This window comes from Chionomys nivalis, chromosome 16 (genome assembly GCF_950005125.1).
Source record: "Chionomys nivalis chromosome 16, mChiNiv1.1, whole genome shotgun sequence".
NCBI lineage: Eukaryota > Metazoa > Chordata > Mammalia > Rodentia > Cricetidae > Chionomys > Chionomys nivalis.
This window is the reverse complement of record NC_080101.1, coordinates 6,107,881-6,132,478: the sequence shown is the minus strand read 5'-3', so window position 1 is coordinate 6,132,478 and position 24,598 is coordinate 6,107,881. Positions and strand designations below refer to the sequence as shown.

Sequence of the window (24,598 nt, the reverse complement as noted above, 5' to 3'; positions counted from 1 at the left end):
GACTGAGGCAAAAAGAAGTGAAGGTCAGGCTGAACTGCACAAGCAAAAGTTCACCTCAATAAATAAGAAGAGCCAACAAAAAACCTAAATATAACATCTGAAAGGCACGAAACTTCTATCTATGCAACTGTGACGCATCACAGAGCTGCAACACCATTGCCCTTCCCCTTCCTAGCTACCATTATACCTATCCATGTACCTGCTCCAGCACGTGGAAGTAGCATGCTTGTCTAAGAGGAAGATTCTGATGGTCTTATTTGCATAGACCTTATCACATGAAGGGGATGGTGAAATAAGCTTTTTAATATGCAGTCCTGGCTGTCCTGGAACTATGTACAGCAGATTGGGCTTGAACTCAGAGATCCACCTGCCTCTACATTCCAAGAGCTAAGATTAAAGATACATGCCACCACACCCAGCTAATTCCCCCACTCCTCCAGACAGGGTTTCTCTGTAGCCTTGGAGCCTGTCCTGGAACTAGCTCTTGTAGACTAGGGCTGGTCTCGGACTCACAGACATCCTTCTGCCTCTGCCTCTCTAGTGCTGGGATTAAAGACGTGCGCCACCACCACCCAGTTTCCTTTTATTAATAAAAAAAAAATTAAGGGTCTTCTTATAATCCATATTTTACTCTAGAGCAGTGGTTCTCAACCTTCCTAATGCTGTGACCCTTTAAAACAGTTCCTCACAGTGTTAAATCCCCAAACACAAAATTATTTTCATCGCTACTTCGTAAGCGTAATTTTGCTACTGTTATGGATCGTAATGTAGACATCTGTTATGCAGGATCTCTGATGTGTGACTCCTGTGAAAGGGGATCAATCCCCAAATGAGTGGAGAACCACAGGTTAAGAACCACCGCTTTAACAGATCCTGACCTATACAGGCCTATAAGCCTGTACTGCTGAGATGTAGCTGAATGGTATCTCCACTTTAATTCTCCTATCATTCACCTTCAAAAACATTTAATTTTCTCCCTACACAAAGTATTAAAAAAAAAAAAAAGGCCAAGAGAAAAGGAGAAAATATACAAGTTACAATCTTCCTCTCCATATATTTTTGGATGGATGAAGAAATAACATTTCAGATGAAGATAGTGAATTATAAATCTAGAATAAAAACTCAATTGGGAGCCAGACAGTGCTAATGCATGCCTTTGATCCCTAGGAGTTAAAGGTCAGCCTGATCTACATAATGAGTTCTATAAACCAGAGCTGTTACACAGACAAACCCTGTCTCAAAAAAAAATCATAAAAAAAAAAAAAAAAAACTGATGACAGTCAAGCTTGACTGTCTCATTTTGCTGTTTCATAAAAGCATGGCTGGGATGATAACATTCTTAGAATGACTTCACCACCACAAACTCACTGCTAGTGACTTTCATTAAAAAGCACAGGATAGACAGATGAGGTGGCATATGCCTTTAATCCCAACAGACACAGGCTCTGTGAGTCTGAGACTAGCCTGGTCTACATATCAAGTTCCAGGACAGCCAGGGAAGCAAAACAAAGAGACTCTGACTCAAAACAAACAAAGAAGAAATCGAAGGACAAGCGTCCAGACAAGACACTAACTATAATCTCAGACGGTAACAGGCTGCTGACAGGGAGCTCATCAGAGAACATCCACCTGACCAAATCACTGCACTCTTCTTCCTGTCCAGGGCTGAGGGGGCAGATGAGCTGTGCTGAGACACGACTAAGACCTCGGATTCCTAAAAACAAAGCTCCGTCACTCCCTGTCATTTCAAAGCTTGGTCTTCTGGTTTTGACAGTTCTCACAGTTTCCTAGAGGAGTGATTAAGACAGGCAAGCTTTTCTGTCGGTAGCAGTGAACACATGTATGACTAATCATAACGTCTCACCCAAGTCTCATAGTAATCTTAAAAAGGGAAAGTCGGCAGGGGTGGCAGCAGGATTTTTTTTTTTTAATATTTATTTATTATGTATACAACATTCTGCCTCCATGTATGTTGACACACCAGAAGAGGGCGCCAGATCTCATTACAGATGGTTGTAAGCCACCATGTGGTTGCTGGGACAGCCAGTCCTCTTAACCACTGAGCCATCTCTCCAGCCAGGCAGGAGGATTGAACTACACCGCTATGATCCTGTCTCGTCTTACCTGATAGCTGCCCGACCGTAAACAAATGTGGACTTGACTATATGGAGTCAACTGCTGAGAGTTATTACCAGAGGTAGCTACAAGAACATCACACGCTTGACAATAGCCGGCTAAGCGCTTCTCATCTATGGTACAATGAAGAGATAATGAACCTATCTGTAAAGTAAGAGTTATACATCATTACCCGTTAATGAAATATACATAACAGACTAGTACTCCGTAGCACATCTTAACAGTACAAGAACATAATAATGAAAATTTCAAAACTGAAGGAACCACAAATATTGACAAGGTTAAATGTTTTCAGCAAAACAATGTCCAATGACCAGGTGCAATTTATGATCTGCTTTTGCTTGTCCCTTGAGCTAAAAACAACTTTCTAGTGTTGGGAAAAAAAAAAAACACCCAAGACAGACTGATGTGATCCATAACACCTAAGCTAGTCATAATTTGGACCTTTGCTTTTCTAGTTTATTTATCATCCCTCAGGAGTGTGACAAACGAGGCACCGGTGGGGACCACTCTTCCAGCCTACATCGGAAATTCACACCTCAGGCAGATTTAAAAGATAGTAAAAGCCGGGCGGTGGTGGCGCCCGCCTTTAATCCCAGCACTCGGGAGGCAGAGGCAGGCGGATCTCTGGGAGTTCGAGGCCAGCCTGGTCTACAAGAGCTAGTGCCAGGACAGGCTCCAAAGCTACAGAGAAACCCTGTCTCGAAAAACTAAAAAAAAAAAAAAAAAAAAAAAAGATAGTAAAAAGAGCAATATTCTCTCAAAATATATTAGAAATGTTACTATCAGAAATGTTTCTAAAGACATTTTTAAATGAATTTTAAGTAATTATACCTAAAATTGAACAAAATTAGCAATTTCTACTTGCTCTAGATGGAGTAAGCCTAGGGCTAGAGATACAGCTCCACGGCAGAGAGCATGTGCCTACCAAACTCAAACCATGGGCTCAAGCTCGGCCACTACAAAATCGGAGGGACAAAGACTAAATTAGGCTTTGAAGGTATTTGATTAATTTTTCTTTTTCCTTTTTTTTTTTTTTTTTTTTTGGTTTTTCAAAAGAGGGTTTCTCTGTATATCTAGGGCTATCCTGGAAGGAACTCACTCTGTAGACCAGGCTGGCCTCAAACTCACTGAGATCCGCCTGCCTCTGCCTCCCGAGTGCTGGGAATTAAAGGCGTGCACCACCACCTGGCTCTAATTAATTTTTCTAACGAGGAAAGGAAATTAAAATGATTTTTCCAGCCAAGCGGTGGTGGCACACACCTTTAATCCCAGCACTTGGGAGGCAAAGGCAGGCGAGTCTCTGAGTTTGAAGCTAGTCTGGTCTACAGAGTTCCAGGAGAGCCAGGGCTACAAAGAGAAACCCTGTCTTAAAAATAAAATAAAACAATCCAGGTTCTTAAAAATAGTAAAAAACTTAGATATTCATAACCATGAGGCTGGAGAGATGGCTTGGTTCGTAAGAGTACACCCTGAGGACCTGCGTTTGGTTCCTAGCACCCATGATAGGTGGCTCACAACCACCTACAGCTTCAGGGCCCCAAGCATGATCTGCTGGCCTCCAGGTGAACCAGCGCTAATGTGCACATACCCACCCAGACATAGAAACACACTGGGCAATTAACTGAAAAGATAAATCATTCCTCTTAGAATGTAATCCTCTGGATTCTAAAAAGCAGCTTGTTCTAAAGATGAGGCTGGCTCTGCCTCCTGAGGGCTGGGACTAAAGGTGTGCACACCATACCTGGCTAGTTCTAACTTTTTTTTATTGCTTTTATTGCACTATACATTCGCACTCTACTTCTTGACACTGGACAAGAGGAAGAGCTGCTTCACGTCCCTACTGCCTTGACTCTCTGCCATAATGAACCTCAAACTCAAAATCAACTTTGTTCTCTTAAGTTGCTTTTGGATATTCTATCACAACAACAGGAAAAGACACCAAGATAACAAAGAAATAATACACATTTTCTAAAGTTAGTTTATATTATTTCTTTTTAACTTTCCAAATTTTCTACACTGGGTACACTGGTTTGTTGCCACTGGGACTGAACCAAAGGACTTGTGCATGCTAAGAACACATTCTACCTGAAGCCATACCCCAACACTGAGTTTGCTACACCAATCTATATTAATCCCAGCACTTGGACCAGTCTTGTCTACATTGTGAGTTTCAGGCCAACCAGAGCCACATAGTCAAACTGTCTTAAAACCCAAGTAAGTTACACTCTAGCACCAAACTCAGCTTTTGTTTAGAAAAAGTCAAAAACCATATAGGCTTTTAAGGGACCAAATACCATGTATCATTTATGGCTGTACTCACCTCTGCAATTAGTTCTTTAGTTCTAAAGAATTTCTCTCTGGCATTTTCATAGGCAACTGAATTTGTAGAGCCTTGCTGGAAGTAGGCCGCACCTAAATCATAACACACCTGAAATGATAATGAACAATTTGCTTAAAATAATGACAAGACAAGCAATGGTGACAGACACCTTTAATCCCAGCACTCAGGAGGCAAAGGCAGGTGGGTCTCTGTGATCTCCATGTCAGCCTGGTCTACTTAATAAGTTCCAGGACAGCCAGGGCCTACACAGAGAAACCCTGTCTCCAAAAACAAACAACCAAAAAAAAGTTGATAAAATTCAAATTTAATTATCCATTTATTTTGTTTGTTTTGAGACAGGTTTTCTCTGTGTAGCCCTGGCTGTCCTGGAACTCATGGAGATCCACCTGCCTCTGCCTCCTGAGTGTGGGATTAAAGGCCTCACCACCAGGCCTATCTCAAACTTATGTATAATGGCAGGAAAACAGAAAAAAGACAAGTAAAACCCATAATCAGAAGAAATATTAATAGACAATAACTTTGACTTAAGTCAAAAACTAAACTAAAGGGTTCCTGATAACTTACAAAATTATTTAGAAGGTCAAAGAATTGAGTCAGAAAAACAAGACAAGGAAAGGGGACAAGAGCCCAACAGAACTGCTGAGGGCAGCCCCACACCAGATGCCACAACAGGCACCAGACTCCGCACACTGCCCGACACTGCAGCTACTGTCACAGCTGCTGCCTGCCAGCTTCCTTACGACGCCCACTTCTTCGACTTATAAGCTCCTGACTCAGTCTACACTAAGTGTATCATACATTTGTACAACATTCCTGCCAGACAAGCTAAAAAGGCAATACCTAAAAGTGTTCAGCTGCACAGAGGTGGGACCAGTCCACCAAAAGGACGAGGACAAGTGTCTCCCCTGACAGACTGAATGGAGACAGACCCGTGTGCTGGGATTACAAGCACACAACACCATTCCACCTTCACATCTAGGACTCTGTGCCTGCCAAACAGGCACTCTACCAACTTAACTCAATCACCAGCCGCCAAGAACCTTGTCTTAGACTGATGGCCGTGCTCGCTATTGACTTCAAGTCTGACTTAATCCAGTAAGCTACTCAGAACTCCAGTGGGCAGAAGAGTGACATTACAAAGCAGAGAGCATCAAGACAGAGCCGAGGTTTAACTGTCACTGACTTCTTATTCAAGTGCCCTCTCATAAATTCTCATCGTATCTTGAACAGATGATTGCCTTCAGCTATTCCCAATCCCGAAAGGATGCCCCCTTTTTTTTTTTTTTTTTGTTTTTCGAGACAGGGTTTCTCTGTGGTTTTGGTGCCTGTCCCGGAACTAGCTGTTGTAGACCAGGCTGGCCTCGAACTCACTCAAAAGGCAGAGGCTGGCAGATCTCTGTGAGTTTGAGGCCAGTCTGGTCTACACAATAAGTTCCAGACCAGCCAGGCTATATAGATCATGTCTTAAAAACAAAAATAATACTCTAATGGATTCTGGCCCTAAAAAGGTAATCAATGAATGCTTTAAAATTTCTATTGTCCTGGCTCTCCTTGCAACAGTTTTGTTTTTTGAAACAGGGTTTCTCTATAGCCTTGGCTGTCTGGGAACTCACTCTATAGACCAGGGTAGTCTCATATCTCTGCTTCTGCCTCCTGGGTGCTGGAAACGACAGGTGTGTCCACCATGCCTGACTAAAACTGGAAACTGCCAAAGGATCTACGGGCCCAAAGTCAGAGAAACAGACAAGGTCCTTACTGAGTCAACTATCTGACCCGGAGGCCTTCATTTTCAGCATGGCACAAACTCGTTTTTGTTGTCTTCTGGGGAACTTAACTACATTCCTAAAAGAAAGTACTGCAAACCAATTCACAAACTGCTTCGGAAATAATAGGTTCCATAAACTTTTCCTTTCGCTTCCTTTAGAAAAATCTCAAGTACAGGCCTATAAAACTTCTAAAATAACAGTCAGTGGAGGCCTTTAATCCCAGCACCCAGGAGACAGAGGCAGGCCTCTCTGTGAGTTCAAGGGCAGCCTGGTCTCCAGAGAGCAGTCCGAGACAACCAGGAATGTTACACAGAGAAACCCTATCTCAGGAGGAAAAAAAAAGAAGAAAAAAAAAAACTTCTAAGATATAACTACCAATAAAAATTTAATAGATTATATATGGTGGTGCATGCCAATAATCCCAGCAATTAAGAGGCTAATGCAAGAGAGTCACAAGTTCAAGGCAAGTCCTGATCTAAAGGAAAGCAAGTTCCAGGCCAACCTTTCTATTAATGAACTCGTTTCTTAAAAAAAAAAAGAAGAAGAAGAAGAAGAAGCCGGGCGGTGGTGGCGCACGCCTTTAATCCCAGCACTCGGGAGGCAGAGGCAGGCGGATCTCCGTGAGTTCGAGGCCAGCCTGGTCTACAAGAGCTAGTTCCAGGACAGAAACCAAAAGCTACAGAGAAACCCTGTCTTGAAAATCAAAAAAAAAAAAAAAACGTGTTTTTGGGGGCTGGAGAGATGGCTCAGTGGTTAAGAGCATTGCCTGCTCTTCCAAAGGTCATGAGTTCAATTCCCAGCAACCACATGGTGGCTCACAACCATCTGTAATGAGGTTTGGTGCCCTCTTCTGGCCTACAGACACACACACATATACAGAATATTGTATACATAATAAATAAATAAATAATTTTTTTAAAAAAAAAAGTACTCAAATCAAAATCACTGAAATACATCTAACAAAAACATCAAGGTCTTACACACAATTTCCAATATACTGGCTAAGTAAAGAAATACCTGGCATTGCATCTCCTCAGTTTTGATTTTCAACCCAGCTGTAGAACTCTCTGTTTCTCCATTCACCATGCCTGGTTCCATGGCCAGTAAGTCTAGAGTTCTCATAGTGTGAACATACAGATCCTTGTTTAATTTCAAGGCTGCTTCCAGGACCAACATAGAATCAGCAGCTTGTTCTTTTAGCTACAAAATTCAATACACAAATGAAATTGCAACAACAGTAACTGATTATAATAACCAAAACATTTTCTACAGAATATTTAGTAGTTTCATGTCCTAAAACAGGAGATAATTCAACAGGTACAACTACTTGCTGAAGTAATAATCTTAAATATTAAAAGTACAGTACGTTCTGTTGTAAAGTTAGAAACAAAATACAGGAAAGATCTGCACTATCTGATTTTAATTTACACTTTACTATGCAAAGTTGTATTACTAGGCACTACATAGCAACAATACGACACAGGCTTTTTGTTTCTCTATTCAAAATATTACAAACCCCATTGTGTATTTGTTTCACATAGATATGATTTTTTTCTTTTATTCCTACTTTTTGATACTTATACCCTACCTTCTTCAGAATACTTTGATGTTAAATACTTACAGAGATTATACATGATCTCCCATTTCTTTTACATTGAGGAGATTAAACAATAAATATGGGGAACTGAAGAGCTGGCTTAGCAGTTAAGCATGTATTCCTCTTCCAGTGGGCTTGAGTCCCAGAACCTACATTAGGTGACATACAACCCCCTATAACTCCAGCTCCATAGGTGATCTGGCACCTCTGGCCTCTGCAGACACCTACACTCGTGCACACACAAACACAGACAGACATACGTACAGCCACAAATGAAAACACTAAAAATGTAAGAATCATTACAAAAGCACTATGGGGTAACATGTAGCATACAGCTCAGAGGTACAGCACTGCCCAGCATCAGCAGGCCTTGGGCTTGAGCCTAGCAAGCACACATGCACACATCCAAGATTTGCTATAATTCTCCGACAGTCTTTTGTTTTCCACATTTGCTGTGAATTTTTTTTAATTAATTGCTTAATTATCTTAAATCCTAGCCAGTTTCCCTCTCTCCTCTCAGTCACTCCCTGTCATGCTATAAATTTTAAGAACTACAAAGAATATAAGATAATCGAAAAATCGACTTTTTTATTTTCTTAGTGTTTCTTTTTTTCTTGAGACAGGGCTGCCTTCTTATGTAGTTGAGGGTGAGCTTGAATGTTTGATCCTCATGGCTTCACCTGCCCAGTGCCAGACATACTGCTGCCAGCGTCTGCAGTACTAGGTCTCAAACCAGGGCTCTGTGCAGGCTAGATGAGCAATCTACTAAATTACCTATGTCGCCAGTCCTGTTTGTTTTGTTGACAAGCCCTCATGTAGCCCAGCGAGCCTCAAACCTGCTACATACCTGAGGATGGCCTTCAATTCCAGCTCTTCCTCCCTCTACCTCCAGAGTACTGGGAACTCAGTATACAGAACGACACTGGCATTGTGTGTATGACTGTATGCACACATGAGTGTGATGGCGGAAGTCTCTCTCAATTACTCTTCATCTTAGTTTCTGATAAGACACAATGAGGGGGCTGGAGAGATGGCTCAGTGGTTAAGAGCATTGCCTGCTCTTCCAAAGGTCCTGAGTTCAATTCCCAGCAACCACATGGTGGCTCACAACCATCTGTAAAGAGGTCTGGCACCCTCTTCTGGCCTTCAGGCATACACACAGACAGAATATTGTATACATAATAAATAAATATTAAAAAAAAAAAAGACACAATGAACCTGGAGCTCACTAATCCAAATAGAAAAACTACCTAATGGAACCAGGAACCCTTCTGTCTCCATTTCTCCAGTGGGGGACCACAGACAAGCACACTAATACATCTGGCTTTTTTACATGAGAGCTGAGAATCAGGTTCTTTGCTTAAACAGCAAGAGCTTTACCAACTAAGCCACTTCCTAGTCCAATAAAAATCATGTCTTTAGCCAGGTGATGGTGGCACACAATTTTAATCCCAGCACTCAGGAGGAAGAGACAGGTGGATCTCAGTAAGTTCGAGGCCAGCTTGATATACAAAGCAAGTTCCAGGACAGAGAAACCCTGTCTCAAAAAGCCAAAAAAAAAAAAAAAACTTCAACAATATTAGCTAAGCATAACACGTCTTGAACAATGTCTGTCAAAATATCATAAACAATACAACAAAAGAACTAATGATAAAGTATTGTGCCGATAGTGTTGAAAACTGTACAATTGAAGCCAAGTAATGGTAACAAGTGTCTGTAATCCTAACACTTGTGAGGCAGAGGTACGATGATAACGAATTAGAGACATCTTGACTACGTGGAAAATTTGAGGCCAAGCAGGGCTACATAATAAGACTGTCTCATAAAAGCAAAACAGCCACACACACACACACACACATACACACACACACCTTCTTAAATGCTTACAGAAAACCCCAACCCTGTGCTTAGCCCTCTGTAACACTCCCAAAGCTCAGATCAGAGGCACACCCTCCCTGCTACCCTGACACTGCAGTGACTGCCAGTACTCACCACTTTCAAAATGTTTTCTGTCAGCTCCTTTTCCTGCTGCATCTGATTCATGCTAAAAGAACAAAGGTGCAAGAGCACTGAGATACAATTCTCAAGGCGAGACTTCAGAAGTCCAAACTTAAGGCTACCATTCTTCAGCATGAAGCTTATATATTTTTTAATGATAACAGCTAACAGGTTTTTTGTTTGTTTAAACAAATAAAAGCACGGATTATGATGATGATCATTAACTTATCAGGACCTCCTCAATTGCTTTACATAAAACCCCTAACCTATCCTTTAGGAGTAAAACTAGCTAAGCATAACACACACCTCTAAGCCCAGCATTTGAGCAGTGGAGACAGAGGACTAGGAGTTTCAAGGCCAATCAAGCCGCAAAATTCTACCAGCTCCTATTGGAGAAGGAAAAAAGAAGAAAGAGAAAGGAGGAGGGAAGGAAACAAAAAGAGTAATAGAGTTTATTGACAACAAAAGCTCGTTTATTTAAAGAAGAGCCACGGAGGGGGCTGGAAAGATGCCTCAGTGGTTAGAAGCACTGGCTGTTCTTCCAAAAGACTGGGGTTCGGTTCCCAGTACCCACATGATGGCTCACAACCTACCATAATTCAAGTCCCAGGAATCCGAATCTTCTGGCCTAAGGCACCAGGCATGTACATGGTGCAATTACATACATGTAAGGAAAATTCTCAGCAACATAAAAATAAAATTTAATCTTTACAAAAATAGGCAGAGAAGCTGGGCATGGTAGCACAAGTCTTTAATTTTAGCACTCAGAAAGCAATGGCAGGAGGATCTCTGCAAGTTCAAGACCAGACTGGTCTATATTATTGCGTTCTAAGCCAGCCAGAACTAAGTAAATAGTGAGTTCCTATTCAAAAATACCAAAAATAAAAATAAAAAATAGCAATAGAAATGTGTCACATCACAAAGAATTGTGTTACTTTTTATGTCCTAGCATGTTACTGTTACTTAAATACTGGCAGTTTCCTCCAGAGGTAAGTTTTTAAAGGGCCTGCTGCACAGATGGCTCTTCTGGGATGTACTGCTGACCTCTGGGAAGTGAGAGAAGTACCAGGTGGCAGAACACTGGGGTGTGCCCCCGGGGGGAATTATTAGCGCTGCTCCATCCTTTTTTCCTTGGCATCACGGCTCATGAAGTAAAAATCACCTGCACTGACAGAAGCTTCCTTCAACTGCAATTTGGCCAAAGTTCCAAAGCTAGCAGCTAATCATTCAGATGTTGACCATAAGTAAGTCTACTCTGTTCTGAAGTGTAAGTAAGCAATTCCACTCACATCCAGTAGCTATGCTGCCCAGCTCCCTAGTGGGATGAGCGGCCACCAAGAATTTATGAACAGGATTTAAATCTCCATATTCCATCAAGCTTTTGTCATGAACTTTGTACTGCTAACACTAATATTAATTTCCCCAGGTACAAAACTAATACACATGAAAGACAACTTAGTTATATGGAAAAATTCTTCAGTCACTCCTCCAAGCCTGAGCTCCATGCAGGCCCTCTATCCTCTGTCTGCTCTATGACCTCTGGACAACATCCTTAAATCACAATGTGTCACAACTCACACATTTAGTTGAGGAGGCCCAGGTTTCGCCTGTTTGACAGGAAAGCTGCTTTGAACAATTGTTCTAATTGCCCTAAAGAAAAGAGGGAAACAATAAAAAGTCAGTTCAATCATAACAAGTACAATAACTTAACAAATGTTAGATTTCATCCCCAGTTTCAGCAGCATGCTTTTCGTCTACATAGCCATATATAAAAATGTCTCCACTTCCAAGTGCACAATTCCAAAGATGCCTAGAGAGATCCCTGGACAAAAGGAGATCCTCAAAAGCATGGCCCTGAACGGCAGCATGCAAGGCAGAAGGCTGCTCACCATCTGTTGTAGAGGAGGATAGCCATGGCCGTGGTCGGGGGGAGGGCTGCCAGATCCATGTCCACATGCTTGGTCCCAGGGGGGACTTTACTGATGCACAGCAGCTCGTTCAACAGCATGTTCAGCACCGGCACAGACAGGCTTAAGAGAAGCAGAGAGGCATGTCTGTGCATTAGCTGCACAAGCCACAGAGAATACGAACCCTACTATGAGTGGAAATAACTATGCTGTTCAAGGATCGCATCTGCAGATCTATAGATTCAAAACTTTTTACTGTGGGCTTTCACAATACAAAAGTGGCAAAACCCATACTGAGCACGTACCACACACCTTTAACTGTTCAACTAGTGATCAGTCTTTCATTTTCACTCTTACCTACAACCCAAATTTAAAGATTTCAGATCCCATCTAAAATGTTTACCCTTCCTTTTTTCAAATAGGGGCCTGCCATGCAAACCAGGCTGGCCTCAAACAGGCAGCTGCCCGTCTTGGCCTCCAAGGTGTTGGCTTAACAGGTGTAGTCACCACACCTGCAAAAAGTGAATTCGTGACAAAATAACAGTATTAATTCTTCAGAGAAATAATTTAATTTCCTAGTATTGTGGAGGCAGTCATATAAGGATGTCTGGTCTATAGAGTGAAACTTTGTGTGAACAATAGTACCACCCCCACCCATCACCACCCCACCCCACACCCCCCCCAAAAAAAAAGAAGAAAAAGAAGCAATCATTTACATTTGATTATTATCAAATAACCAATAATACTACTGCTGGGTGTAGCCAACAGCAGCTTATTTGTCCAGCAGGTCATGGATTTGATTCCCAGAACCAGAAAAACCCAGCAGGTGTTCAATTTTCCCACTGTTTCATATAAGCCATGTGTGCCTTAACACTGCATACACTACCATGGAGAGATATGTCTCCTGTAGACTGTTAACGCACCACACACACAGTCCCACACTTGGAAGGCAGAGGCAAGATAGCAGGAGCCCAAAGCCATCCTTCACTACAGAGCTTGAGACTAACCTGGGCTACTTAAGATCATGCCTCAACCACAGAATAATCAATTTACTTTTTAAAAACTGTATTTAATGCTGAAGAACATATGGTAGAAAAAGTGTTTTGAAAGACTATGCTAACTGAAGTACAAGCGCTCAGGAACTGGGTGAGGACACTCACCTGCAAGGCAGAGAGGGGAATGAGGGCAGCCTGGGGTGCACAGTGAACTCATGCTTAGACAAAAACATTTAAGACATGATAGACTATTAGGGTGGAAAACTTCCAACAGCGGCTGGAGAGTGGCTCAGTGGTTTTGAGAGCACTGGCTATTCTTAAAGAGGACCCAGGTCCAGCTCCCAGCACCTACATGGTGATTAGCAACAGTCTGTAACTCTAGTCCCAGGGGATCAGAAGCCCTTTTCCGACTTCCAAGGGCACCGGGCACATATGTGGTGCACAGACAGACACACATGCTGTCACAACACCCATATACATAAAATAAATTAATTAAAATAAATAAAAAGGCCTTCTGGTGGTGACATATGCCTTTAATCCCAGGGAGGCAAAGGCAGGCAGATCTTTGAGTTACAGGCCAGCTTGATCTACAGAATGAGTTCTAGGATAGCCAGGACAACACAGAGAAACCCTACCTTGAAAAAAAACAACCAAACAAATACACAAACACACACATGCATATGTGTGTGTGTGTGTGTACACAAAGAGAGAGAGAACTGGAAACAAGCTAAATTAGTGTCAATGAGGAACAGTTAATGATACTGTGCAGTGGTTTGTAGAGGAAGTATGGAATTGAGACTGGTTCTTACTAAAAGGCTCAGGCTGACCTTGAACCACTGGCTCTTCTTCCCTCAATTTCCCAAGTGCTGGGATTATGAATTATACACCATCATATCAAACTAGTTAATACTAGTTATATTACTCAAAGAAATAAATGAAAACATTATACAGGGTATGATAACATTATTTAAAAACATAGGAAATATGATATGAATTGTTGAAGTGAGAGAGGCAGGGCTGCGTCCCCGGCACCCAGCCGCCCACATGACTAGCTTATGCCCTGAAATAATTACATGGAAACTGTATTTTTTTAATCACTGCCTGGCCCATTAGTTCCAGTCTCTTATTGGCTAGCTCTTACATATTGATCTAACCCATTTCTAATATTCTGTGTAGCCCCACGAGGTGGCTTACCAGGGAGATCTTAACCTGCGTCTGTCTGGAGTGGGAGAATCATGGCGACTCCTTACTCGGCTTCTTTCTCCCAGCATCCTGTTCTGTCTACTCCGCCTACCTAATTTTCTGTCCTATTAAAGGGGCCAAGGCAGTTTCTTTATTACTTAACCAATGAAACAACAGACAGAAAGATGACCCACCTCCATCAATGAATAATCCCAGCATGCTGGGAAGGAAAAGCAAGATCCTCCTCAGTTACATAGCCAGTTCAGGGTCGTAGTGAATACACAGATCCTCTGCATACTGGAGAGGCTGTTCAGTGGTCAGAGCACTTGTTACTCTTCCAGAGGACCTAGGTGGATTCCCAGCACTCATGCAGTGATTCATAACCATCCGTAACTCCAATTCAGGGAATTTGACCTTCTAACCAATGAAGTCACCAGGCACTCACATGGTCACACACATATGTGCATATGAAAGTCAAGCATTCATAAACATAAAATAAAGAAAATCAAAAAAAAAAAAAAAGTTCAAATAAATTTTCTCAACAAGCCAGCAGCACGCCTTTACTCCCAGCAATGGGCGGCAGAGGCAGGCGGATCTCTGTGAGTTTGAGGCCAGTCTGGTCTACAGAGCGAGTTCCAGGACAGCCAGAACTGTTCACAAAGAAATCCTGTCTCAAAAAAAAAAAAAAAAAGCCAATAATAATGATAATAATAATAGTTTTGTTAAAAAACTAATAAAAGGGGCTGGAGAGATGGCTCAGAGGTTAAGAGCATTGCCTGCTTTTCCAAAGGTCCTGAGTTCAATTCCCAGCAACCACATGGTGGCTCATAACCATCTGTAATGGGGCCTGGTGCCCTCTTCTGGCCAGCAGGCATATACACAGACAGAATATTATATACATAATAAATAAATAAATATTTAAAAAAAAAAAACTAATAAAAATGGAGGAAGGGGGGGGCAGCATGGTGGCAGTGTGTCCCTAGCACTACTGAGGTCCAGGTTCAGTCTCTGGCCCTATAAACAAGATACTGGGCAAACGAGGACAAAGGTCACCCTAAAATGTTACTTTCGTCTTTCTAAATTTTTCAGTGGGCTGGAGAGATGGCTCAGCGGTTAAGAGCACTGACTGCTCTTCCAGAGGACCTGGGTTCAATTCCCAGCACCCACATGGCAGCTCACAACTGTCTGAAAATGCAGTTCCATGAGATCTGACACCTTCACACCAATGAACATAAAGTTAAATAAATCATTAAAAATTTAAAATAAATAAATAAATAAATCTTTCGGTGTCTCTTTTCTTTTCAATTATGAAAGAATGAAAGCAAATAACTTTCCAAATACAGCTTTGAAGGCATTTGCTTGTAAGCAAATAAATGCAGATGCCAGCAGTAATGCTAACAGTATGGGGAGGAGGAACTGACACTAACCAAATTATCTAACAGTAAATCATCTGTTACATTGATCACTAATCTACTCATTGCCTCCGATTATTTAGATCAACTGAAACATTCGTAACACTTGCAGTCTGGATTTTCTCCTGTTACCGCACCTCTGGTAATAATTAGCGTGGTCTACAGCCTCACAGTAAAACCTGGCCTAGGACCCCTGAGGCCCTGAGTTCACTTTTCAGTTAGAGGGAGGAAAGGAAGTCCTTCCTCAGTACTGACAGAAAACATCTAAACTTTAAAGGCGGTTCATCTACTATTCAAATGATCCTATCAAGTCCCTGCTTTGTTTGGGCAGGACGGTGTGAGTAAGCCCATGCTGTCCAGTCTGGTCTCTAAACTGGGGGCTCAAAGGAATCTATTGCCATAGTCTCAAGATGCTGCAACTACACACACATCTAGTTTTAAACACTTTCTTATATCTTTTTTTTAAATATTTATTTATTTATTATGTATACAATATTCTGTCTGTGTATATGCCTGCTGGCCAGAAGAGAGCACCAGACCCCATTACAGATGGTTATGAGCCACCATGTGGTTGCTGGGAATTGAACTCAGGACCTTTGGAAGAGCAGTCAATGCTCTTAACCTCTGAGCCATCTCTCCAGCCCCCCTTATATCTTTTTTAAAATGTTTGAATATTTGCCATTAACATGCAGAAAATAATTGAGTCACTGTGAGAACACTAGCCTAGCATACAGACAGAAGCACAGCATCTACGGTGTCCAGGGGAATGCTATTCAAACTCCCACCTTTTCTCCAGGATGTCTAAATCCCACTTCAAATGTGCAGCAACCTTAAGAGCAAGAAGCTTTAGGATTCGGTTCCTCTTGTTATCAGGCGGGGGCTGGACTTGGTTTTGCTCATTGACTGAAGGTTTGGAAGCCTGCTCCAAAAACTGAACTATAAGCTGAACTGGTGCAGGATCTAGGAGTTAAAAGAAAGAAAATGAATTCTTAGGTTTCATTATAAACATGCAAAAGGAGTCCCTGTAGCGGGTGATGCCAGCAGGGGGTTCTGCCAGTTCCAGGGCTGGGGGCGGGGCAGGGGAGGGATGGGGGCAGGGACACAACACTGCCGACAACTTCAGGGACAGTGGCAGCTCAGCGGTTGCCAGTTCCCCCGGGTGTAAATTCAAATCCCAATACTAAGAGGGAGGGAGTGGGAGAAAGAAGAGATCAAGAAAGTTAGTTCAGAACAAAGCATTTCTCTCGAAGAATTACAGGTTCCCAGTTGACCCTAGGACAGGGTTAATTAGAGGAACGAAGTGCGGGCTGCAGAACTACTGTTTTGACAACTAGGGGTCTTTTATTTAGTTATGTCTCTGCCGCTGTTCCCCACAATGAAAAGTAGAGGCTAATGCCTCTTACATCACAGAACATGAAGACTTCACTAAGTAAGGGAAGTGATATAAAAAGCTAAGTAGAGGCTTGGCACCCTGCAAGCCCTAAACAATGTGCCAATAAGAAAGCTCTACACATAATAAAACTGCCTACCTAACGATGGCAACTTTTCACAAAGTAGTCACCTACAAGTACAGCCAGATTTGCTTTAGAACTGAGCAAACTAAAGCTTACGTTGTATCTTTCCAGAAATGCCAGGAAAGAGCATGGCCCTTACGCAGAAACATTCATGCAAACACTGGTATCCCTACCCAACAGCCACCCGACGACTGCACAGCAGTTCCTGCTTTCGGGAATTTTATTTTATTTCATTCGGGGTCATACAATGAAGCGCACAATGCCCTGGCTGAGTAAACAAAAACCTAAGGCTGGGGCTGACTCCGAGCTCGGCAGCGCCGGACGGATGGCTACCGCCAGGCTCCGGAGCCGTGCGACTGCAGCGACGCGGCCCCAGCGTGGGCCGTGAGGACACGGTAGACGGGAGAGCCTTGTCTGGAGCTCTCCTCAGTCGCTCGGCGGCGGCGACGCCCGCGGTCCGGAAACCATGCAGCCGGGCTCAGCCGCGCCCGCCAGGCCGCAGCCGCCGGGGACCGCAGCCGCCGGGGATCACGCCCGCCCGCCGCCCGCAGGGCCCGCTCACCCGGGCAGGCTTTGCGCAGATGCTTCTCCAACAGCGACTCCTCCAGCAGGAACTCGAACCAGCAGGTCTGCGGCGGGGTGCAGGGCCGGCTGGAGGTGGCCGCCTCCCGGTCCGCCGCCTCCGCGCTCATCCTGCCCCCGCCGCCGCCGCTCCCAGCGCCTCCCGGCTCCAACCTGACCCCCGCCGGAGGCCTGGGTCCCCCCCCAAGATCCGCTCGGAACGTCCGGACGCCTCGCACGACTCAAGATGGCGGCGGGGCCTGCCCGAGCCCCGCCCCGGATTCGCGACTCGCCGCGCTCTCGACCAATCGCTGCTGGAATTCAGAGGAAAGGGGCGTGATCAAGAGATCGCTCCGCCCCCGCGCGGCCCCGGCGTTGTCTTACAGTGAAGCTCGATTCTCAAGGGGCTTTCCAGGTCCCCTGTGGGCTCCTCACTGAGAAAATGAAGCGACTTCGATGGCTTCGTAATCAGAAAAACGGAACCAGATCTAGTTGTTTTGTCTCTGGTGCTTTCCCTTTCTGAGATTCCTTCCCGCGTACCTCCTCGCCCCGTTTTCCAAAAGAAGAGCGCATGCAGTTAGATGCAACTTGTCTGCGCCTTCTCCGGTCGAGCTCTGGGTGTTCAGCACCTAGTTAATGCTCCTCAGATCTCCAGTCCCGCACAGTAAAGCCCTACGTTGACATTTGCTGCCTTTGTGTCCCCCACAGAACTAAGGAACAAAGTCTGGTGGGGCCAGCCTGAAAAACCCCGCACTTGCGAAGCAGAAGCTGAAGGGTCCCTCAAGTTGGAGGACAGATTCGTCCTCATAGTGAGTTCCTGGGATCTTGGGGCTGACTGGCCAGCTGATCCAGCCGAAATAGCTCCTGGAGAGAGATGGGGAAAAAACTCCCAACGTCTACCTCTGTCCTGCACCCACTCCATAGAAAATTTCTCAAGATATGTATTACTAAAGACGACTGTTTTCATTAGGGGACCCTGAGAAACACAGAAGTAAATTCAGATTTAGTCAGTTTCTTTTAGATGCCTCTCTTCCTGTTTTGTTTTTCTTTGTTTAAAGCAGGGTTTCACTCTATAACCCGGAATGACCTGAAGCTTTGTCGCTCAGGCTGAACTTGAATTTGAGTCGATCTTACTGACTCAGCCTCCCAAGTGCTGAGATTAGAGGTCATCACGTTCCTTATGGGTTCTTTGTGGGTATTTGTGTGTTTTGTTCTTATACTTCTTTAAGAAAGTAAAATCCAACCACGTACAGAATATGTAAAGCCAGTCTATAAATATTCTGGGGATGGATCTTATGTCCTCTAGGGAATAATTGGAATGACAGGTCTTTGCAATTAGGCCCAGCTCTGCCATAGATTTTATAAAACAGCAATAGATTTAAAACTGTTACGAAGTCATGGCAATGCCTTAAGCTTCTGTCTTGTATTACTTGTAGACAGTATCTCACTGACCAGAGAACTGAGAGACCTGTTACCCGAAACAATACCGCCACTGATTGCCACATTGAACCACAGCCGAGTTTCTGAGTTGCCTTTAAATGGCAACTCCACCCTCCTCCTTTAAACTTTAAAGTTTAAAGCCTTCTACAGTGGCAGATAAGCTCGGTAAAGAAAATGGCTGGACAGGCACATCCTTGTTGACATTTTCAGGTTGCAGAGAGGGAAAGAGGGAAGAATGCAGCCCTCCTGGCAGTGGGAAGTCGGCTACCTGGGCCTCGGGGAGAAACAGTCATAGGAACCTCTCTCTCGCTTTCAAGTCATAAGCGTTCATGTGATTTAAAACACACAAAGAGCACACCGATTTCTGGTGCGTTGCCATGGGCCATGCCCGAGAAGCAGCGAGTTGCAATTGAAGTTCCAGATGTTGCCCACCAAAAGGGAAACCCTCTGATGGGTCAATCTCGGTTAGGCAAGGCCCGGGGACTGCAGAGCCCAGAATGTCTTTTGCCTCTGCTGCGCATGTCCGCTGCTGCTCTCTTTCTCTGGTGTCTAGCATGGTGTGAGTGGACTAGGGAGATCTCCTCTGCCTGTGATATAGTATGTTTATCTCTTGGAAATATCCCATTCTATTGGGCATGTTTACCTGTGGATTGTCAGTAAAATGACCCCAGGTGTTCTGTATAATTTGATAATAATAGTGATAGCTTATAGAGAGTCTTGATAAATAAAAATAAATACAAGGATATGTTTCACGGCCAGGATCTGTGAGTCTCACCTAAGGAGCTGCATGGATTATAGCTCAAGTTAATGACTAACAATTGAGTCCCAGTAGCTCAGCTAGCTTAAATTCTTTTAACCTTAATGTTGGGAGATGTGTTCACAGGTCTCAGAAGGCAACACAGCTGAAAGCTTTGAAAATAGCAAAGTTAGACTGAGATGTTTTTGTTAAATAACTTTGCAGCGAAAATCCCCAAGAAGACAACCTAAAGTTTTAGAAAGGCACAGAGTTGAATGTGGAACTCTTTAAGGTCAGAGAACAAGAACAAAGCAGCCCAGTTATTACTGGCTGATGTGCTTTCCTTGCTAGGTTTGGTTGATGACCAAAGGTGGTGATTAATTCCTTACACCCATTTAAGTCCTCAATCTCCTGATATAAAAAACTATTAATGATTAGATGTGTACCCTAAAGATTTAAAATAGAGCTGACTGATTCTTTTTCATATATAAAAGTTTAGGTTTGGGCTGGAGAGATGGCTCAGTGGTTAAGAGCACTGCCTGGGGGCTGGAGAGATGGCTCAGAGGTTAAGAGCATTGCCTGTTCTTCCAAAGGTCCTGAGTTCAATTCCCAGCAACCACATGGTGGCTCACAGCCATCTGTAATGGGGTCTAGTGCCCTCTTCTGGCCTGCAGGCACACAGACAGACAGAATATTGTATAAATAATAAATAAATAAATATTAAAAAAAAAAAAGAGCACTGCCTGCTCTTCCAAAGGTCCTGAGTTCAATTCCCAGCAACCACATGGTGGCTCACAACCATCTGTAATGAGATCTGGTGCCCTCTTCTGGCCTGCAGGCATACATGCAGACAGAATACTGAGAATACTGTACACATAATAAATAAATAAATAAAAATTCTTAAAAGTTTAGGTTTGTGATTTCTTTAAGATTCCTTATAAGATTACCTTTCAAGATGAGTAATAAAGTAATTGGCCCTTTCTTTGTAACTGCAAAACACAATCTGCCAGTAAAAGATCTGACAAAAACACCTTGCTTGCCCACACGGTTAATCTATAACAAGTTGCCTGGGTATGTATGTTGGTTCCTGGGATTATTTGTTTTTCACCTGTAATCATGTGAGGGAGATGAACAGCATGTTTTTACCTATAATCATTCACTTGAAAAATGGATTGCAACTGTTTTGACTCTTGTATTACCTGGAATATTCTGTTGGGGTATAAAAGCTGTAAAACAACATGAGGTGGGAAGGGATATTAGAGAGAGAAAAAGGGATAGAAATAAAGAAGGAAAACAAGAGAGCTTGTGAGTGCTTTTTTCCCCCTAACCCCCCTCAGGAAAGTTTAGCCTCGCTGGCTCCGTGGATTCCTGCCATTGCCCTGTGCTGCTGGAGGCTGGTGTGCTTTTAGGACTGGATCTCAGAAGTTTTCTCTGTAGCTAGAGAGGCACCATATCACTTGTCAATCACAGGTCCTGTTTGCTACACCCCTCCCCCCATGCTGTGAAGTCACAGTTGTCAAAGGCAGAACCACCCTGGCATAAGCTAAGTCTCTAAAATTTTTTCTATTGAAAGACCCCCTGAAGGATGTCTTTCTTCTGGAGAGACCCCCTACCCAAGGACCAGTCGAGACCACTAGTGCGGATGCAAACAGCAAGAGGATTTTTATTCTGTCATGACAGGGTCCCTCAGGTTCGGGATATGAAGGACATCCACAGCTGTTACAGCCCATCTTTTAAAGCAAAAAGCCACAGAGACAAGAGGGCGGAACCTGTAGGTTGTTTTTCAACTTATTGGATTGGCTTATTCAAAAAGGCTATTACCAATAATTAGCTGGAGAGTGATTGCCAGATCAGATGAGGTAAAGGGAAACTTCTGAAGGTCACATTGCCCCTTCCCAGGGACTAAGTCAAAACATCAGTAACTGAGTCAACACCTAAGGGTTATCATGCCCCTATTCAGGGAGATGGAAAGTTTCCAACATCTCAGTACGTGCATGCATAGCTGTTATGTCCTTGGTTCCCAAGGGAGGTAGGGAAGTACTGAGAGTCATCAGAAATGGCTTTAGATTTTTCTTAAAGTTTTACATTTTCTTAGGGTTGAGGGGGCTTACAAATGCATTTAGTCTTTCACTATACACTTTTAAAAATGAAGACATATGTAAGTGTGCTAGCAAATAATGTGATTTCTTCCAGAAATCTTTTAACAATTATCTTCTCGAGCCTGGCATAGTGGTGCACGCCTATACTCCCAGCGTCCGCAGCTGTCAGGTGGCTGATGAGCTTAAGAGCGGCCTTGGCTACACAGTAGAGCCTGTATCACAATTACAGACAAAATCAAAGAATACAAAGCTTGGTCCCCCACTCCCTGTTTTTTTTTAAGATTTACTTTTGGAGCCGGGCGGTGGTGGCGCACGCCTTTAATCCCAGCACTCGGGAGGCAGAGACAGGCGGATCTCTGTGAGTTCGAGACCAGCCTGGTCTACAAGAGCTAGTTCCAGGACAGACTCCAAAACCACAGAGAAACCCTGTCTCGAAAAACAACAACAACAAAAAAAAAAGATAAAAAGATTTACTTTTGGAGCCAGCACTTCAGAGGCAGAGGCAGATGGATCTCTGAGTTCAAGGTCAACTTGGTCTACTTAGTAAGTTCCTGGACGACCAGGACTGCACAGAGAAACCCTGTTTTCAGGAGCTGAAGATAGATAGATGGCTTAGAAGTGAACACTGGCCTCTCTTCCACACTACTCAGGATCCATTCCCAAGCACCTACATGAGCGCTCACGAAAGTTTGTATCTGCAGCTCCAGGGCATCTGACACCTTCTGCTTGCTCTCTCGGGCACCAGGTTCACTTGTGCGGCACAGGCATACAAGCAGGCAAAACACCCACATACATAAAAAAATAATGGAACATTGTTTTTCATTCATGTATGTGCTCCCTGGAGGTATAAGACTGTGTCAGATCTCCTGGGAACTGAACTCTAGTCCTGGACAAGAGTAGCAGGCTCTCTGAGACAGAGTCTGACAAGCACTGGAAATTCCTACGTAGAGCAGGCCGGCCTCAAACTCACATATCCTCCTGCCTCGGTGCTGGGATTAGGGCCACCATGCCCAGCTCAAGAATAAAGATCTTAGATACTGCCCACAAGTGCTCCTGGCCCGCCGTCCTCATTAGTTTTATGTCAGCTTGAAGTAAGTAGTGTCATTTGTGATCCTCGGTTGAGAAAATGTCCCTGTAGGATCTCTGGTAAATCTGTACTACATTTTCTTGATTCGTTATTGATGTGGGTGGGCCAGCTCACTGGAGATCTGTGTACAAGGAAACAAGCTGAGCAAGCCACAGGGAACAAGAGAGCAAACTCTACCCCTCCAAGGCCTCTGCATCAGCTCCTTCATATAGGTTCCTATGCTGTTTGAGTTCCCGTCCTGATTTCCCAGAGATTGACTGGCCTGTGGATTGTAAACTGAAATAAATTCTCCCTCCCCACTTGTTTTCGGTCATTCTGTTTTATCAGTCATAGAAACACTAAGACAGCGCCACAGAGGGTTCCTCAATGGCCCCATAGGCTCATATATTTGAATCTGTGGATCTCAATTAGTGGAACTGTTTAAGAAGGATTGGGGGTGTGACCTTGATGGAGGAGGTGTGTAGCTGGAGGTAAGCTTTGAGATTTCTTTTTTCTTTTTTGGTTTTTCAAGACAGGGTTTCACTTTCTTTACTTTTTCCACCAAGCCTCTGAGCGAGTTTGGGATTTTCCTGTTGTAATCTCTGTGAAATAATCTCCAGCTGCCGCTCTGATCCAGTGAAGCACCTGGGCCCCAAATGCCACAGGACTCATCCACCCAAGACTGCCTAGTAGGCTGACAGTTATTATAAGGAGGCACGGTGAAGGCAAATTCTTCTCTGTCCTTTTCTTGTACAGGCATAGTAAAGAAACAATCTTTTATTTTATTTTATTTTTTTTTTAGTTTTTCGAGACAGGGTTTCTCTGTGGCTTTGGAGCCTCTCCTGGAACTAGCTCTTGTAGACCAGGCTGGTCTCGAACTCACAGAGATCCACCTGCCTCTGCCTCCCAAGTGCTGGGATTAAAGGCGTGCGCCACCACCGCCCAGCCCAATCTTTTAAATCAATAACTGTAAGAGGCCATTCTTTTGGTAATAGAGAAGGCAGAGAAATTCCAGATTGTAGAGGGTCCATAGGTTGAATACCTTGTTGACAGCTCTTAGATCTGTCACCATTCTCCGCTTACCAGATTTCTTTTTAACAAACATATAGGAGAATTCCAAGGGCTGGTTGATTCTTCAATATGGTGATCATCTATTTGCTCCAGAACTAGCTGTTCTAGAGCTTGCAATTTATCTTCAGCTAGAGGCCACTGCTTAACCCATATTGGTTTCTCAGATAACCATTTCAAAGGTAAGGCTGTTGGTACCTCTAAAGGTTTGCTAGATGCTTTGTGTTCTGTACAGTCTGAATGGCTAGTGATCTTTGTGTATAGTGCCTTATAATATCCTTCCCAGGATTGAGTTTCTGGGACTGCAGGAATGTTGATCTGGGTATTCCATTGCTACAGCAGGTCATGACCCCATAAATTCACTGCATTATTAGCCACATATGGCCTCAGCCTTTCTCTCTGTCCTTCTAGTCCTATGCATTCAACCCATCTTGTGCTTTGTTTCATTTGAGATAGGGTTCCAATTCCTAGTAATTGAACATCTCCCTCTTGAAGAGGCCAATTTGGATGCCAAGATTCTGGAGTAATGATACTCACATCCGCACCCCTGTCTATCAAACCCACAATTACAATGCCATTTTTATGCACTCTTAGCTTTGGTCTTTGATCATTTATAGAAGGCTGCCAGAATATATGTTTCATATTTCTTATTGGAACTTTTGATTCATTCTCCATGTTTATTCCATCATCCAGAATCGTATTTTTTTTAAGGCTCTGGATTTTTTAATTTTCCTGGTGAGAGATGTCCTCCACACTGACTGGGAATGACTGGACCAC

The 24,598-nt window shown here is 43.5% G+C and overlaps 1 protein-coding gene across 1 annotated transcript in view; it reads right to left on the bottom strand.

The window, feature by feature from the left end:
* The window catches only part of Ints8 (integrator complex subunit 8), a 50,463-nt gene extending 32,805 nt beyond the window's left edge, over window positions 1-17,658 (bottom strand). The window contains exons 1-8 of the mRNA XM_057790336.1: window positions 17,414-17,658; window positions 16,123-16,297; window positions 11,731-11,871; window positions 11,420-11,491; window positions 9,836-9,887; window positions 7,264-7,446; window positions 4,460-4,567; window positions 2,125-2,280 (exon numbers count right to left, since the gene is read on the bottom strand). Coding sequence (XP_057646319.1) covers window positions 2,125-2,280; window positions 4,460-4,567; window positions 7,264-7,446; window positions 9,836-9,887; window positions 11,420-11,491; window positions 11,731-11,871; window positions 16,123-16,297; window positions 17,414-17,543 — 1,017 coding nt within the window. The 5' untranslated portion in view covers window positions 17,544-17,658. The remainder of the gene's footprint in view (window positions 1-2,124; window positions 2,281-4,459; window positions 4,568-7,263; window positions 7,447-9,835; window positions 9,888-11,419; window positions 11,492-11,730; window positions 11,872-16,122; window positions 16,298-17,413) is intronic.
* Between the last annotated feature and the right edge of the window lie 6,940 nt (window positions 17,659-24,598).